This window comes from Epargyreus clarus, unplaced genomic scaffold (genome assembly GCF_041222505.1).
Source record: "Epargyreus clarus isolate Ecla_fem2 unplaced genomic scaffold, WU_Ecla_fem_2.2 ptg000017l, whole genome shotgun sequence".
Taxonomy (NCBI): Eukaryota; Metazoa; Arthropoda; class Insecta; order Lepidoptera; family Hesperiidae; genus Epargyreus; species Epargyreus clarus.
Genome location: NW_027332225.1, coordinates 1,246,759 through 1,265,916, shown reverse-complemented (window position 1 = coordinate 1,265,916; position 19,158 = coordinate 1,246,759). Strand labels below are relative to the sequence as shown.

General features: G+C 37.1%; 1 protein-coding gene across 1 annotated transcript; it reads right to left on the bottom strand.

The window, feature by feature from the left end:
• Positions 1-4,349: 4,349 nt before the first annotated feature.
• Positions 4,350-16,960, bottom strand: LOC140749025 (katanin p60 ATPase-containing subunit A-like 2). The gene is made up of 8 exons (XM_073082028.1): positions 16,715-16,960; positions 15,942-16,106; positions 7,790-7,969; positions 7,148-7,365; positions 6,679-6,862; positions 5,881-6,077; positions 5,234-5,481; positions 4,350-4,519 (listed from the first exon to the last, which is right to left on the bottom strand). Exons 1-8 carry the CDS (start codon positions 16,760-16,762, stop codon positions 4,398-4,400), a joined length of 1,362 nt encoding a protein of 453 aa, XP_072938129.1. The 5' UTR covers positions 16,763-16,960; the 3' UTR covers positions 4,350-4,397.
• Positions 16,961-19,158: the final 2,198 nt, after the last annotated feature.

Sequence of the window (19,158 nt, the reverse complement as noted above, 5' to 3'; positions counted from 1 at the left end):
CAATAAGTAAACAAATAAAATCGTGGCAAATCGTAATTTGTTTCTGTACCTTCTTCAAAAGTATTTTTAATATCAGCCGGAGAAAAATACGACTAGAACTGTCTATATCTTCCAATCAACTGTGATATTTTATTCACTAAACTATTATTCTTTAAACAATTATATCGTATTGACAATATTGCAAATGTTTTTAACGACGCACATCGTAAAATTCCACGACACGACATCGCATCGCTACACGACGTTTCAAAGTGTCAAGGTGCGACTTCGCATCTTATGTATAAGGTAGGATTATCCTCTATCAATTTGTTAATATTTTAACATGTTTTTATTTTTGTATTAAAATCCTCATTAAACATTGAGACATTAAACATTGAGACATTGCATACCTTCCTATGACTAACCGCAGATTCGACCATCATTTGCTACTACTTATTGGAGGAGCGTATTTTCGTTATAAGTATAACCTCCAAGACTTAAATAATATATTCATTCGCGCCAAGGCTCATATCGTGTAGAAAAAGAACTATTACCGAATGTACCCGAATAATATGTTTACATAACCGTATTTGTGCCTATTCCTCCATTCTCGGCGAGTAGTCAAATATGGCATATGGCTTTAAGCTGTTCCGGGAAATTTAATATGACAGTTGCTTCATCATCAATAGATGTAACAAATCTTTAGATCAGATTGGAAACTTCTTTGATGCACCTTATTCTTCCATTTTTCTTAACAGTAAGTACGTGCAAAATTAAACTATTTTGAATTCCCTTTGTTTTTACAAACACAAGACCTGAAAGTTATATTTATAAATAAAAAAAAAAACAATTCCTTCGGGTAGAGAACTGATATATGATTATTTCGAAAATATGTTTCTTCGAATAAATAAGGGGTTAGTATGAAATTATCCTGAACCGTTAGATCTAGTATTAGTATATAGTGATGTAATTGTTGTTTCTACCCTTCTTGTATTGTATTAGCTTTTGCTTGTGTAGGTATTTTAATAATAATTCTGTGATAGATGTGTGAGAACCGTGTGAGAGTAAGGAATAATCTGAGCTTCATTTATACATCTTTATTATAAGGCTGACTTTCCACTGGCTACTATTGCTTAAGCGATAGTTGCGTAGGCAACTATCATGTCGCAAAAATTACTGATAAGTTGCTTAAGATGCGACCGCTCGTTTATTTTTTTTTTTGTTTGAGCGAACGAAGAGATTGTTGATTGATTTTGTTAAAAAAATCTGTGAACTATCGATTATCTAGATGCATAAGCTACTAAAGTCGCCAAAACAATCGACAGTTATGTTAACCACAGTAAATTACTTCCACTATTCGCTCTAGCGATGGTACCCAATGATTGGTCAGTCTAAAAGTAGACGCCCACAGTGCATTGTATAATCCGCTTAAAACTGCTAGTCCGCTCTAAATATAGAAATGCTCTACCTGCTCGCATCAACTTCAGAGCGGACTAGCAGTTTGGCGCGGACTGTTCGCATCGTAACAAACGTAAAGCCATATACCACAAAAAATCTCGAAAGATACATGTGATCCGTCGTTATCCGTGCGGATCAGTAAATGCAAACGAATTTCAATGTCCGAATAATAAGATCAGCTTCGATGCTTACAATGCGAGCCTGTGGACGACTACCTTTAATATATTCTATACTTATAAATCGTTAATTAGAACATTGTTTAACATTTCCTTAAAGTTTTCTGTACCTGTACCTTTCAATTTAACAAATTAACAGATACATTGTTATATTATGTAAACTTTTGATAAAACTAAATTATAACTGAAACTGTGATGTAAACAGAAACAGAAGTGTCGGAAATAATTTATTGTTATAAAAATATTAAATACATTTTTTGTTTATAATTGATCGGTCCTTATACCAAGCAGTAACTGTTATTTTGTTTTCAATAATCAGTAAATAGTTTTCTAAACTTAATTTAATGTGTCGACAAAATCTTTTTTTTTTCTAAAAAAAATATTGATAGGTCCGGACCGCAGGCCGTGTTCCAATAAATATATAAAATTATATGATACTCATTCGATTTAATTTGATCAAAAATAATAACCTACCGTTCAAGAGGTTGTCAATGAGTTACCTAAGGAAATAAATAAAAAATCGTAAATTAAAGTATAAAAACAATGAATACTATTGATATTATCCACGTAACGCAAAATTGTATTAAGCTGATTTTAAATGTTATTTTATTTAATGACGTCATAATATAGACTAAAAATAAATAGACACAATTGATGAATTAACGTGCCAAAAATATCTCACCACCGGTTTATCGTTTCCTTTCAAATTGTTGTCATTATTACAAAATTCTTTGTTGATAATTTATATATATTTTTTTAAATAAATTGAATAGAAATTTAATCGAACTAAATGTTATAAAGTTTAATTTAAAGTTCATGGGTCGTATAAGTTTTATTATTTTTGATCAAGGGCTGCTTTTAATGGTACGATTATTGGTTTTAAAAATATTTTTATTTAGAATTGGACCATTCTTTCGTGAATCGATTAGTAGTCTAGTCAAATAAGTCAAAAGATACTTACGTTATGTCTAAATATTTTTCTTTATTTTATTTAAATCATTATTTTTATCGAAATATAGCTGTTAATATTATTTAACGTATAAATTAAACATAGCTTTGTACTAACGAATTAAAAGCCATGCAATAACTGTATACAATATGATTAACAGGCAAATTAAAAATCGAATTTATACGTTATAGTGAAGTGATTAGCCATAATTTTAAACACAAAACGGTTTTATCTCTGTTTTACAGTTTTCTTATAATCTCAGATCAAAAAAGAGAGACATAGTTTCAAAGAAAATATTGAAGCGTATCAATTTTAATAATTTGACAGCATATAAAAAGTTCAAATTTGCAACATTTTCCAAATCCAATATGGCGCTGGGTGCACACAACAAAATGCAAATTATGCTTCTATACAATGTTTTATGAGGCGCTATCGTCTTTTTTTTGGTCTGAGCTAACAATAATCTTTGAAGAAAATTAATGTATGTAACATATTATGTATTGGATTGGAATTGATGTAAGTATGTGTATGTATGTAAGAAATGGTGAAATGTGTATTTTTAAATATTTTGTATAGAGGAATCTTAGATGTCTTTAATAAATGATAAATAATTACATTTTTGTTTTATTTGTAGAGTAATAATAAAAGTAACAAAAGTAGGTAAATAATAAACTTAGATAAAGTAAATTAAGATAAATTACTAATAAAATGTTGTTTAGGACATAATATTATATACACAATATATATACATTTCTTAATTTATCTGATGGATAAATGAGTAAATCAACGGGTGTTACGAATAACTGCCCTGAAGTGATTTCCGATTTATTAACTTATTCACGTTTCGTATGAAATTATTATTGTATCATAGTAATATATATAGTATACTAGCTGACCCGGCAAACGTTGTGTTGCCATATAAATAAAAAAAATTAAGGGTGAACAACCCTTATCACTTACGTGTTTGAAAAATAGATAGAATATTTGAAACTGCGATGGTAGCGAAGTCTGTCAAATCCAATGTGAAACATTCCAAAATCAACAACTACTTACGAATTATAAATTAATTAAAAAAACCTCTTACCACGGACTAAATTGTGAATCTAAACCATTCTCAAGTCCCCTTGAACACACAAAACAAATTTCATTAAAATCAGTCCAGTCGTTTAGGAGGAGTTCAGTGACATACACACGCACATAAGAAATATATATATAAAGATTTTAACCAAATCATATATACCTGCATTAAATTTATGAATGAATTCTCATATTTTATTGGATATTTTATTTGTGTTACCTCCAAAATATCAAATATATTTCGTTACTTTTAGTAATATTTATGTTTCGAAAAACTAAAGACCGCGAGACACAAAGAGCCATTAATATTGCGAACAACAAAATAATACAAAGACAAAGAAATTATAAATATATGTATAGGGTCATGAAGCAGACATTGTCAAGACTTCCATATACAAACTTTCATCCCACTTCATATTGACACACATTATAGTAGACATTCGGATGACTGTTCCCGCATGTCCGATTTTTTTTTTATAATATAAGGGTAACAGACGAGCATGCAGTCCACCTGATGGTAAGTGGCTACTGCCGCCCATGGACATCTGTAATCAACCCCAGATAGGATTAGATATTCCTACCTGAGGTCGGCCACAGATGCGCCGCTACCCCTGAGGACTAAGCTGGAACGCCTCGGAAAAGTATGTCTCCCTTACCACACCCTTCAAACCGGAACACAGCAGCGCCTAACACTGCTGTTATTAGGTAGAAATAGGTGTAGGTAGAAATGTCCGATTTATTACTACTTTATAGTTATACTAAGACGATCCCATCTCATTCTGCCACTCCGCGTGTTTTCTTGCTGAATTCTTGGATACCGGTTTCGTTTTTTCTACCGCTATCAATATATCTTGGAAAGACAGCTTGTCCTTGCGGGTACCTGGAAAATAAATTGATAAATGTTTTCCTAGCTACTCTATCTAAGATTATTGTAAAGTAAATGCTTTTTAACGACTAAGGCTGTTTGTCCATTGCACCGTCACCGAGTCGATACCGAGAACGACATTTATTTCGGGCCGATTTGAATATGTCGTGACGGCGATTGTTTGTCCACCACAACCGATATCGGCGGTTTATTTTGTTCCAGCTGCCACGCGTGTAACGGCAGTGGATGGACCCGAGCACCGTCATCCCGGCCGCCGATATTTCGAGTAGATCGGCGTGACCGCTAGATCGGCACCAAGATTTTGACGGACCGATGTCACGACATATTAAAATCGGCCCCAAAATAATCTCGGTATCGGCTCGGTGTCGGTGCGGTGGACAAACAGCCTTAAGTTAGTAGGACCTTGTTTCGTTGCAGAAGGGGCGTAAATTACAGCAATTTTTACGCAACCATCATGGTCCTAAAGAGTTGCAAGGTCAGGCTTCAGATAGAGTCTATTCTATAAAGAGTTGGTCACAGATCCACGTGCGGTAGTGACCAATTACCATTAAGTCGACTGCAATCGTTTAAAAAATACATGATTACTTAAATTAATTAAATTCGCCTGCTTTCGTTCATTTACCTTTAGTTTAAAAGTAGTTACAGTAGGTAGAACGAAATCAGGTCCTATCTTTATCTTCTTAATTATATTGTTTTTTATATTAATACCTTTTCCTCCCATATTGGGCAGCATCTTCCTCACTGTCGCCATCAGAGCCTCCTTGCAAACCAGCTTGATATCGCTCCCGGAGTACCCTTCCGTCCTCCGTGCTAACTCCTCAAAGTCTACCGGAGGAACCAGTTCTATGTTCTTCGTACTGAGAAGGGTCTCGAAGAGTGCTGCCCTTGTCTTAACGTCTGGTAATGGAATGTAGATTCTTTTCTCTAGTCTTCTGAGCATAGCTGCATCGATTTCCCTGGAATATCGGTTTTAGTTATTGTATTCCTGCTGCTGTTCTAATAGAGTAGGTATTAGATATAAAACAAGTTATGTATAACAAGTAGTTTCAGTCTGTAAAATCAGGGAGGTAGACATGTAAATAAGTAATTTAGATATTATGTAGTAAATATTAATGTGTGGATGTAACTATTTGTGTATTCCTATAACTCATTACACAGAGATTTGTAATTTGTAGTGTTATAAATATGGAAAACGAAATTTTTAAATGTTGTTTTCAATTTTCGCCTGAAATCGCTTAATGCATATTCTATGAGCTTCAGGTAAGTGTCTTTTCCTTAGATTTCCTTTCAGATGCCTATATGCCGCTTGCTACTTCGTATATACACTACTAAGATCCTTCAAGTTAGTCACTCACCAGGGCATGTTGGAATTAGCCAACAAGAACACGACGCCATCCCGTTGCGTGATTCCATCCAGCTCGGTGAGCAACTGCGACTTCAAGCGTCGTGAGGCCTCATGCTCGCCCGGCGCTGACCGGTCTGATGCCAGCGTCTCCACCTCATCGATGAAGATTATCGAGGGAGAATAATAGGATGCCATTTCAAATAGTACCTATGAAGAATAGTTACAAGTGTTCAGAAGTAAACTACCCAATTAAAACTTTGCTTCCTCTAATGGGTTGGGGTAGTTTAATGTATAAAAATCAATTGCTGTTCGTTAGTCTCACTAAACTCGGGAACAGTTGGACCGATTTGGCTAATTTTAGTTTAGAATAATTTGCGGAAGTCCAGGGAAGGTTTAAAGGTTGAGTAAATATGAAATATATTTCATAAATAGATTCTGAGGCGGTATAAAATTTGCCGGGTCAGCTAGTCATAAATAGAAACAAGGGTAGTGGATGCAAGTATGATTTATATAACATCCCATTTTAAAAAGTAAAGATTTATCTTCAATCGCAGCCATATACCTATTATGGACAAGTGCACAGTATCCACAGAAGAGACAAGAGAAAGCTATACTCTGCACCTAACTCGTGTGGTGTCCACTGCGCACATAACGTACGGATGTAACAAACTACAACGTAGTATTTTTTTTATTACAGCACTATCATGTAGGTATCATCTAGACTCTCCTAATTCCCTAACCTGCTAATTTTACCATTTAAACTGATAAAAAAGCTCCAAACTCCAATCTCCCTCTCTACAAACATTACCTTCACAATCTTCTCAGAATCGCCTCTCCACTTATTAACAACAGTGCTGCACGTGATATTGAAGAAGGTGCAGCCGCTTTCACTGGCCACGGCGCGAGCCAGCATCGTCTTCCCTGTACCCGGGGGCCCGTGGAGCAGCACGCCGCGCCAGGGCTCCAGCAAACCGGTGAAGACCTCTGGATATCTGCGAAAATCCAATTATCAATAACAAATTTCTTCCCACAACATCATCTAGTTATAATATTTTAGGGCAAAAAACCTTTATGTGAAGCCTTCAATATTTACATGAATCTTCGTAATTGGTTCAACTGTTTGCCAAATAGCTTAGAAAGAATTAATTATTTTGCAGGTTTTTACTGCACATATGTTCCAAAAATGGTACAGTTTCACGCATAATTTCAGTGTTTTTTATGAAAACCTATAAAAGTTACGCCGGAGCCTACAAAAAATTAAATATCTCTCAGATTACCTTACGGGATAAACAACAGACTCCATCAATATGGTCTTAGCGGTCGTTAAGCCCTTGATATCGTCCCAGGTGGCACCGGTCGGCCGTATGATGTCCTGGTACAGAAATTCTGCTAACTGCTTAGCCTCTGAAGATACGTTGCGGAGAAATCCTGCCAGAGGCTTCCGTTCTATGGTTGGTATGCTGTCGATATTATCCACATTTTCTTGGAGATTGTCCTAGAAACATATTTATGTTTGTTAGCTATTATTGATGTATACTCAAGTAAGTAAATTGTCTATGTTTGTTTTTCTTAGACATGCGGTCTACCTGGTCCTAAGTTATGTCGTCGATGGGCATTTTCAATAACCGAGGCATAGAATCGAGGAGCCGACATTTATAACCAATTTTAAAGTGGGTTCTTATCACTACTTTTGAAAAACTTCAACGCTTAGATCGAATTTTTCAAACAGTTGTATTTTGAGAATATCTCGAAATAAAATACGTTTATCGATTGATGTAGATGTAGCCAATTGATGGAGATTTAGTACCATTCTTCGGCGAGTAAAGATGCCATAGGCACCAACTCAAACCTTGGAAACTCACAATTCATTCAGTCATTCAAAGAGTTCAATCAGTTTAGATCTTTAACCATTATCTTACCTTTAACAACTTAGTAACGGTGAAGCTGGAAGGTAGATCTGGTTCTTCCTCCTTCACTGGCAGCACCATATCAGGTCTACTGCGCCTGGTCTGCGGACGCCTCACCGGCTGCGTGGCCTCCACCTTGCGGCAGAACTGCGGCTGCTTGTTGAACCGTATTAGATAGTAGCTGCAGTAGTCCTGCAATTGAAGAATAGGTATATATTTCCCATATTTTCTTTGGAAGAAACTTGAAACTAAGAAATATGTTTATCTTATATATAAAATTCTTTTTTCACAATGTTAGTTACCGTACTCCTCCGAAACGGCTTTACCGATGTTCACCAAATTTTATATGCATATTCAGTAGGTCTGAGAATCGGCTACTATCTATGTATTTTTCATACCCTTAAGTGATAAGAGTTGTTCACCCTTAACATTTTTTTTATTTATATGGCAACACGACGTTTGCCGGGTCAACTAGTTTACTATAAAAAATATTAATTCTCGATGTATTTTCAGAATTAAAGCAATTTGTATTTTTTATATACTTTAGAGAGAAATGTTTTGATCAAAACTAACATAATAATTGTTATTACCTGGGCCTAGAGATAGGCAGAGGGTTTAAACCCATCGGGAATAAACCCGGTTTTTACCCGGTCGTTGGGAAGAAATATGGTTGAAACCGAAAATGGGTTTTTATTCGGGTATTTACTATTTTCATGCATATCTTTACTTTTTTAAACGCAATTATTACTTTGATAATGATACTGTGCTAAATATGCACTGTAAAAAGACATTTACAGCGCCAAAATGCCATTTTATCACGCCATTATAGAAACCCTTCTGTGGCAGTCTGGTTAAAAAGTAGGTAAAACCTCAAAAATATAACATTAAAAGACGTTGAAAATACCATAGAAACTTCTAGTATATCTATTCAATAAATATTTGAACTATTTTAAAAACTGTCTACAGATTTTATGAAATCATTTTTAAATACCCCGTGGGAGGGTATAAACGGGTCTTTATCGGGTTTAAACCCAGTACTGGGTTTAAACCGGGTGTTTTGCCCATCACTACCTGGACCTGACATGCGGAGAGTCCCAGATTCGAAGTGAAACATTTGTGGGAAGCTACATTTTTATGTATGTGATCATAACTTTTATTTATGGATCACATCAAAATCTCATTGACGCAACAACTACTTACTATAGAATGAATGAAAATAGTTTATTTATCTCACAATTATGTTAAATTACATGATTACAACATACTCGTATTAATATCTTAAATATTACGTAATGAGAGACTGGTGCCTATTGTAGGTAAAAAATACCTGAATTACAGGTCACCAGTTTTCTCCCGCAGAAGACTAAACGATAAACATTTGTGTGAATTCGACTATTTTACTTGTTTTGTACCCACCTTCTTGCAAGGAAAATAAAATACTACCCACATACTCCCCTATCGATGTAAAATACTACAAAAAGAACTCAAACAGCAATAAATAAAGTAGTGTAACTTATCTGGAAACATACCTCAATGCCCTGGAAAGATAGAACTATAAAATAGGTTATACTTATTCAGTGGTAAGAAATCTGGAACCGAGCTGACGTCAATATCTTGGCAAATGCTATATTTCGGATGCGATGGTAAGTTTAATTCGTTATATCGTCTTCATATAGGCAAAATATTTGTGTTAAAGTAAATGGAGCACTATGGATACAGTCATGGGACGAAGTTCTGGAATAGTTTTGGACTCAATGGGGATAACCATCGTCTCATTAGCTTTGGGCTATATTTTTGGCAAGTTTGCACGTTATGGAAATGTTTGCGCCTTTATTCCGAAGGTCTACTCTACGCATCAGGAGATACAAACATACGGGTCGGTCGGTTGTAGGTGCCCATGGCACGTGTCTTGATAGTATGTGTCCATGACACACATAGACAAATACACAAACACCCAGACCCAGAAACTGATATATAAATTCATCATTTAGATGTCTGTTTGTGCTAATTCATCATTTAGATATCTGTCTGGCCGTGAATCGAATCCGGGACCCTCTATGAGTCAAATCGGTATGGTGACCGCTCCGCCACGCGGTTCACGGGTTTTAACGCGCGCTTCCATGTTCTGGCTTTTCTATCCATTAACGTATGTAACCGTCTTTTCAAATTTTCTAACGGATCTCTCATCAGCCTCATCAACTACTAAGTATTTGAGTACAAGTTCATTATTACATTTGTTAAAGAAAATGACGTCACCAATCACTCCCAATTAAATACTTCTCCCAGAAGCAAAAATAAACAGATGACTTCTAAATGTAATAAATGTAAGAATCGAAAGCAGCATTGGCCAGTGCATTTCCACGTGGGCCTGGCGTCCGGGAGTCTCTCCAGCGACGTGGCAACCGTCCAAACTCGCGCACAGTCACCACAAATATTGCTGAAGTTGGGACATTTTAAATGTCTCTTGTGCCAAGTGCATTGAGGTAATGTGGCATAACTTACGGTACGGGTACTTAAATATTTAATGAATTAAACTTATTAATATATATTAAAAAAATAATAATAATTTAAATGGCTTGTTAGTTATATAGTTAGTTATTAAAATCGATCAAAGTCAGTAAGCTCCGGCCGCCAAAATGGCGGTTGATTCGAAACGATGACTAGGAATAAAGAGACTTTTGTCCCTGTAGTTCCGGGACTAGAATAGGGCTACGGTATCCCCTGCCTGTCGTAGGAGGCGACTAAAAGGGGGCTTCCGGGGTTGCGGACGGCAAGAGTGGGAGCTCGAACCGTCCAGCAAGCGACCCCGGGAAGGACGGCGGTATGTGTGGTCGCTTACCGTCGTAAACATACATGGTGTGGGAGGAGCGAAGACTGCTCCCCAGGGTAGAGCCCGTTGGGCATCGCGCTTGGAGGGCTCCGGTTGTGTTCCGTTGGAGATCCCGGAGTTCTCCAACAAGCGTTGAGGACGGCCACCGGGGGGGTTTTAGTGCGGTAAAAATCCCACATAACCCGGCGTCGCTCCCACGTCGTCGGGTACCTTTTGAAGGTTTCCCCCTCGAAAAAAAAAAAAAAAAAGGAATAAAGAGACTTCAGAAGAAATTCAGACTATCTCTCAAATCTGTAAATAATAATTGTGTAATATTATATTACATATTACATAGCGTATATTTTTACAGGATAGCTTTAGTTATACGCTTAATTCACGATTACGAAACTGCTTTTACATACTCCCGCAAAAATCATATAATGTTGTATTAAGTATTGGGCGCGGGTCTCTATTTAAATTAAGAAGTGGCTACATTCGACTATAGTAGATGTAGTTGGCCAAAACCACTAAACCCGAATTAGAAGCCGAACACTATCCTATTTTTATCTGTTATCATGGCCACACTCCCAGTTTTAGACGAAATGAGCTATATTTCCAGTGTAATCGTAAATAGACCGCTAAAATTTCATCTGTCTGTCGCGCAATATGTTCCACTTACGTTACAATAAAATCTTTATGAGGTTGTTAGGTGTCAAGTAGACTGGCTACTTGAAATTTTCATTTTAAATGATCATCATCAATCCACTACTGTCCCACTGCTGGGCACGGGTCTCCTCTCAGAGTAAGAAGGATAAGCCCGCCGCGCTGGCCAAGTGCGAATCGATAGACATCACATACCTTTGATAACATTTTAAGCAGCATACTTAAGGTATCTCAAGTATGCAGATTTCCTCACGACTTTTTTCTTCACCGTTAAAGCAGTGATAATTATTTTGAAATACGCACAAAATTTCGAAAAATCATAGATACGTGTCTGGAATTCGAAGCTCGGACCTTTCGATCGAAAGGCTATGTTTCAACTATTAGGCTATCACATTGATGTCCCTGTAGTTCCGGGACTAGAATAGAGCTACGGTATCCCCTGCCTGTCGTAAGAGGCGACTAAAAGGGGGCTTCCGGGGTTGCGCGCGGCAAGAGTGGGAGCTCGAATCGTCCAGTATGCTACCCCGGAAAGAACGGCGGTATGTGTGATCGCATACCGTCGAAATCACCAGATGTTGTGGGAGGAGCGAACGCTCCCCCAGGGCAGAGCCCGATGCGGGCATCGCGCTTGGAGGACTCCGATTGTGTTCCGTTGGAGATCCCGGAGTTCTCCAACAAGCGCTGAGGACGGCCGCCGGGGGGTTTTTAGTGCGGTAAAAATCCCACATAACCCGGCGTCGCTCCCACGTCGTTGGGTACCTTTTGAAGGTTTCCCCTCGAAACGAAAAAAAAAGGCTATCACATTGAAATTATAGATGAATGTTAAAAACTAATTCACAACGAACCGTTACCAACATGTATGATGGCATGTATCCTTTTCCGAGGCATTCCAGCTCAGTCCTCAGGGGTAGCGGCGCAGCTGTGGCCGACCTCGGCTAAGAGTCTATCTGGAGTAATTGCAGATATCCATGGGCGACAGAAACCACTTACCATCTTGTGGACTACACGTTCCTTTTATGTTCCTAAATCATAAATTAAAAATGGCCACATAGATGTAAGGAGTGAGGAGGCTCATGCACAGAAGCGGGACACTAACGGCTTTATAATGACACGTGTCGCTTAAACAAATTGTTCTTTCACTTCACATGTGTTTCTGTTCTTGTTTTGACATTTAAAACAGAACGTCACTTCAGGTGCATTTGGCAAATTGTTAGAGAATTGTTAAGACATGCTCACACTAAACCTGACGTAAAAAAATATCTGCATATAAGTTCATGAATTTCTTTTTCTTATATTTGTATACGCCGTTCTCATGTAATATACCATAGAGTTATGACAAGAACAGATGCCCTATGAGTCAGGTTATGTGGATGACCGCCTGCAGCATGTGGCTGACTGCACATTGGCAACTATCGACGACCCGCGTGGCCGAGCGGTCACCACACCGGTCTGACGCGCAGAGGGTCCCGGGTTCGATCCCCGGCCAGACAGATATCTAAATGATGAACTTAGGTCTCTGTTTCTGGGTCTGGGTGTTTGTGTATTTGTCACTGTGTGTGTCAATGGCACCCACGAGTGTAACAAGCGTTTATTTTTATCGTACAAGCGAGCTGCATAGGCGACAATCTTGTCACATACGCTACAGTTGCTTAATACTCTATGGCTCGATCGTCCAATTTGTTGTTTACTCAACCGATGAGCGGTACATGTTGAATTTAGAGAATGAGTGAATGGATTTATTTATTTGTAAAAGCATATACTACCTATATAAGCGTCGGTATATTCGCTAATCAATAGTCGCCGAACAACTTTTAACAGTGTTCGGCAGTACAGCAACTTTAAACATTCATCACTGTTTAATCGCTGAATAATAAAAATATTTAAATTATATAATACAGAACAATTTATTAGTAATTGGTAATAATTTATAAATTTCACTTTTCTTCCTCGTGTCTGGTCTATTTCTGTATAGCTAATTTTCTAGTGTTGATTACTGAATTAAGTGTTTAAGCTATACCAATATTACATCTGCAGGGTTTTATTAAATTTGTTTTAATTATCATTTGAATCAAGATAAAATAAACTCAATGGAGTGTGAGAGTGGAATTAAAGAGAAACTGAGTCGCGCTATGGACGCCATAGCCAAGAGTCGTCTCGTACCCCAACCTTGACTTCTTGCCCTCTTTCCGTGGAACGAGAACATTTCTCCATAACGTAGAAAGTTTGCCAGTTTTCAATGACCAATATTTTTGATATATTTTACAAGCTTTTTATTAACTTGCAATTTTGTGTGCATTGCAAATGTTGCAAGTAAAATTAACGATTTTCACTTAGCAATGGGGCTGAAGTTTGGAAATCTTATGTGACTACGATTATAATGTCATGTTGTTGTTATTGAGCTAATGTAATGTTAGACACAATGACATATGCTAGCAATAGAAGATGTCACAACTTCTTTACTTTTGTATCAGGTTGGAGTTGTACAAAAGGTTGCAGTCCACTTGATGGTAATTGATATAGAGCAGATTCTACCTGAAGCCTATTACAGATGGCTTTTCTTGAGGACTAAAATCATCCACCCATATTTACGTCAACATACATCCACACTTTTCCATTGAATCGCAGAACTGAGTGGTTGTGGCAAAAATGAGTGAGATTCCCCGGATGAATCATACCGACTCTATCACCTTTCATCTGTTACACGTTTCCCTGGAATACTTATTCTATATTATATGGTAAACTGATATGGACAACATTTTGGACAACTTTTGTGAATATTAATTCGTACATAAATTATTACCATGAATATTTATAACCCAACGTCAAACATAATAGTTGAACCATTATAGCGGGAACACATCAGCTGAAACGCCTGAAACTCATTTAAGCGAGCGTTTCCGCTATATGAGCGCAGATTGAGGCTTGGGAACGCTCGTGAGGCAAGCGAGCGCACCCTGCTGAATATGTAAACACTGCGCTGTACAGAAATAGGGGTGTCAACGATTTATGAAAGGGTTGAACTTAACTGTTTATGAAAACTACACTCCCGTCTGATAAAGATATTTTCTACGTCACAGCGCTACATTAGGATTCTCTGTCTGTGGGTGTCATGGACATACACAAAGACTAATACATTATCATCATGACCCAGAACAGATTTCATTTTTTGGGTATAGTCCGCGTAAAACTGCTAGTCCACTCTGAATATAGAAATAAACCGCGTCGCCATAGCAAATTGTATGACCTACACCTTCGCGCAACAACTTCAGAGCGGACTAGCAGTTTGGCGCGGAGTATATCTATCTCTGGGATTGAATGTGGAACTCCGTGCGCGTCATAGTTTGAGCAAAAAATTTAAGTAATGCAATTATATTTTTCATGAAGTTTGCACCCCTGTAGAAAATCGTAAACGACTCCAAATATTGAGCTTTGCACGCTAAGATGATAATTGAACTTAAGATTTCATCACGTAAACTCGGATGTGATGTAAAATATGGATTCCTTCTCTCTGAACAAATATAAAACAAACATGTAGAATCCAAACCATGGTTAGATTTTTCGATACTCTTGGGATTTTTTTATATAATTATTATATACCTAGTCGAATAAGTGAAGGATGCAGAAAGATGGTTATATTAGTGGTGACTGTTTACTTATTAATGATCAGCTTATATCAATTATTTTTAAACTGCTCCTATGGCCTCAGACAAGTTTTAATTAGTGCTCTCCAATACTTATCATGTGTCCTCCAAAGCGAGCGTGAAAAGCCGCTATTGGTCCACCCATCTTACTACCAACCAAAACCGATGTTTAACTTCATAGATCGGTTAAGATTAGTAAAAACCGCAGTACTACGCTACGTGAATTTTTCAAATGGCCCTTGAGGACCAAATCGGAAACTATAAGATAAAAATTAAAATTGCATCATACGTCTGTACTTTGAAATTCACCCCATATACAATTGTACAATATACATATTTTTATATACCTACGTTTTGAACGCTTATTTCCGCCAGAGAGAATCATTGGACTGCAAAACTTAATGAAATGAAACATTCCACTCAATGAACTCGAATTAAATGACGAGCAAAGCCGCAAGATTCGTTCTTACCCATGATGAATAATTAGAACGTCTTGTGCATTACCTGTACAATGTGACTTTAGTATCTTTAGAAAAAATAAAAAAGGTACCAAATAATTGGCCAAATGCGATTTGCACTCGGATATGGAAGGTTCCGTATCACCAAATTCTCATTTAAGTATATTTAATTTTAAGTATTTGTTAGCAGCCATAGAAGGAAATGTATTTAATAAAAATTAACTGTCTACCTCTATTGAATACCTTTTCAATAATTAAAAGAAAAAACGCCGAAAAATAGCGGTTTTTTCAATGGCGGCCCCATTTATTAACAGACTTCAAAAACGTAGGTTCTGTATTCGACCGCCATGTATCTAAACTTGTAGTCTTTTCGCGATTTTCTCAGAAACGACTGATCCAATTTAGACGAAGTTTTGGTTATTTTAAACCTATTTTTACTTTTAGTATTATAGCGGCCACCAAATTTCAAGAGTCTATATATTAGAGATAGAGCCCTGTGACAGACGGACAGACAGCGGAGGCTTAGCATTAGGGTTCTATTTTTACCCTTTGTGTACGGAATCCTAAAATTAACAATAATGTTAAAATCAAACCTGCAAGATAATATCCAGATCGATGTTATCACAAAGCTCGTATTCGCTGGTGAGCGCCGCCTCCGCCGCGAAGGTATCTGCGGAGTGGAGCAGCCCCTCCTGCTTCATGAAGCCGTGCACCAGGTACTTCAGGATACGCTTACGGGTACGGAAGAGGGCTTCTTTCTGGAAGAATATGCCCATTAGGTAATGGGTGGTAGAACTATTAACGAAAATACGGAAGAACTTTTATAATTGAAAAGTAATAAACGAGCAATCCCCTGATGGTAAGTAGCTACTGCCACCCATGGAATACAGATTATGGGCAAACCACTTATACCTACCACCTGTACTAGCCTATCTACCACCGCCTGAACTGTAAACGAGGGTGGTAGAACTATTTTTGTAATAAAAAAGTAGAAAACAAGCAGTCCATCTGATGGTAAGTGGCTTCTGTCGCTCATGGATATCTGTAATCAACCCCATATAAGATAAGAGGCCTAGGTGAGTTTGGCAACAGATGAGATGCATTCCTGAGGACTGAGTTACAACGCTTCGGATAAGTATAATTGTGTGACGTTTGGTCGATAGATCGCAGAGCCAGTATGATACCACCGGGAAGGCACCACTATACATGTTTTTAGCGAAAAGCAATTTTTTCAGAAGGGTGTCGATGACTAACTTACTTATGAGGCGAGATGTAGAGATATGTGGTGCTACAAACAAAAAAGTTCAAATATATTTTATATATTCAGTCTCTTTGGCTATAAAGAAAAATAGACTGAGATACCTACCGTTTCCATTTTCCTCGTCTGACTCATAGGTCGATTGCTTCCTGACATTTTGATAATTTAAATGCTTTAATAAATAAATTGATATCGTTTTGTAGTATATTTTAATACATAAGTTATACACAACAAACTGTAAACAATGATGATAAACGTTGCACAGAGCACTTTATTTTGTTGAAACTCAAAAAACGCAATGATTATATTCTCTTTGAAACTCAATTGCATATCAAATTGGTTGCTAAGGGTTGTTTGTTGCTATGTTACGGCTAAAATGTCAAGGGTGTCATTGCTTGAGAGGTCACAAGGGCAGTGATGTGAATGAACTGGATTGCCGTAATATTGTAATGGTAGGTTTAGACACTCGAGTGCAGACGAATAGACGCGAGTACGAGTATGTAAATGACCCACTTGGAATCACGCCCTCAACAGGGGGATGATAGATATTTTTAATATTTGTTCATTATTCTATTATGTTTTAAATAAAATTATATTATTATGAATAAATATCAAGAATCCGGGGGGTATTCACCACCTGAGAATCTGCCCGGGCAAAGAGGGTATCCTCGAGACCCGAAATTCCATGCCCACCGCCCTTATGTTAACATTGCCTTAGCATATGAGAGACCCGGAGGGTATGACGTCCCACTACTGACTGACTGACCCACTTGGTAACCTCGGTTGCTCGTCTGTTTCAGCGTGATTTTTCAACGCGTTCAAAGAATCGGGTGATGCATGACGCCTGTCACCATGCGTAGTTTATACTCGTCAATGTTCGGCAACTTATTTGGCCGATTATTCACGACTTTATACAATTCATATTATTCGGCAATTGCTGTCAATAACCTGAGTATCCCGATATGGGTTGTACAAAGAATGACCGACAAATTAACAATTTTACATTAAAAATGTAATAAAGTAAGTAGTGCTTAATTCCTTAAAGAAACGTTACAACGCATCTTTCACACCGTAAGTAAAACTTCTATTACGTATACGTAGTTGGTTCCAGATGTCTATAATCTAACTAAAGATTAGACCAAATGGCTTAAAAGAAGCTTAAAAAATACGGATTTATGGTAATTTTAGTTAACCCTAGAGTGCTCGCGCTATGAGCATTTTGCCGTCCGCGGTGAAAAAATCCTAATATTATAAATACGGTGCATTTGTCAAGATCAAGCTTCCTAGTAGCTGCCCCCTCGTGCCTAACCTACTTATTTTAGAAATTAGAAGAAGTTTAGGGCGCGGGCCACCGCAGGAGGAAGCGATTATTGGTGGTGTGTCGCGTTTGGCGGCAAAATGCTAACTGCGCGACTACTCACGTCGGTAAAATTAATGTGCCTGGTTTTTAGTGCAGTTCAAATATTATTAGTTTTAATTCTATTTATTTTAATATATAACGTTATTTCGTGTAAATATCGTAACACCATTGATATTTATTATGTTTTTGTGAATTATGGGCGATTTTTTATATTTTATTTTTATCTACTAAATAATATTTTTTAGGTAAGTGACACCGGTAAACTACAAGAAAATGAACAAGTAACACTTACAAATATAAACCATCGGGTAAAGAAGGTATATGCGCAGTATGTCCATCAAAAACAAAAAAAGAAGAACCAAAAAAAGGGTGCAATAGATGTGGAAAGTTACTGTGCAACAAACATTGTATGTTTATCTTTCAGGATTGTTTTGCTACAGTACATATCGAAGATACTGAAAACGTTTAATTTTGTTATCTAGTTTAATTTTTTTATGTGTAAGGTAAACATATTGCAAAAAGTTAAAAAAGTACCCAAGATATCCTAAAACATTTTTTTAAAATAATTTCTAAGTACAAAAATTTAGTAAAAGATAATTTATGAAAGCTTATGTTTTATTCTATTCCTTTAAAAATATTATTAATTTATTAAACTAAAATTAGCAAACATAAACATGTGCGGCAAAATGCTCACCACGCGAGCACTCCCGTTACATGGAAAGGCGCGACTACTCTAGGGTTAAGTAATGATCTAAAACGCCACTAAGGTGCAATACTAAAGCCACGCGTGTTAATTGAATGCGGGGAGAGACCAACTATGAGTGCGTATGTCCATTTGTACATGGATTAATTGATTTATAAATATTTTTTTTATTTTATAGAAGTAGCAAACTAGCATGCATTTACCTGGTGGTAAGTGACATGTATTCAACCCTGAATAAAATTAGCGTCCTACGTGAGGTCATAGATGCGTTGTTAACCTTGAGGACTAAGTTGGAACGCCTCGGATAAGAATGTCTTTCAAAGCGGAACACAGCAGCGATTATCACTGCTGCTGCTGCAGAAATTGGTTTGGTGCCTATGCTATACTATCGTGCTTTTCTGACTTAAAAAGTAGTAGCGCAAAGTAGACCGAAGTTCTTATGCGTAATTCAGTGATTCTAAGCTGTGTCGAAGCCAATGGTAAACGCTA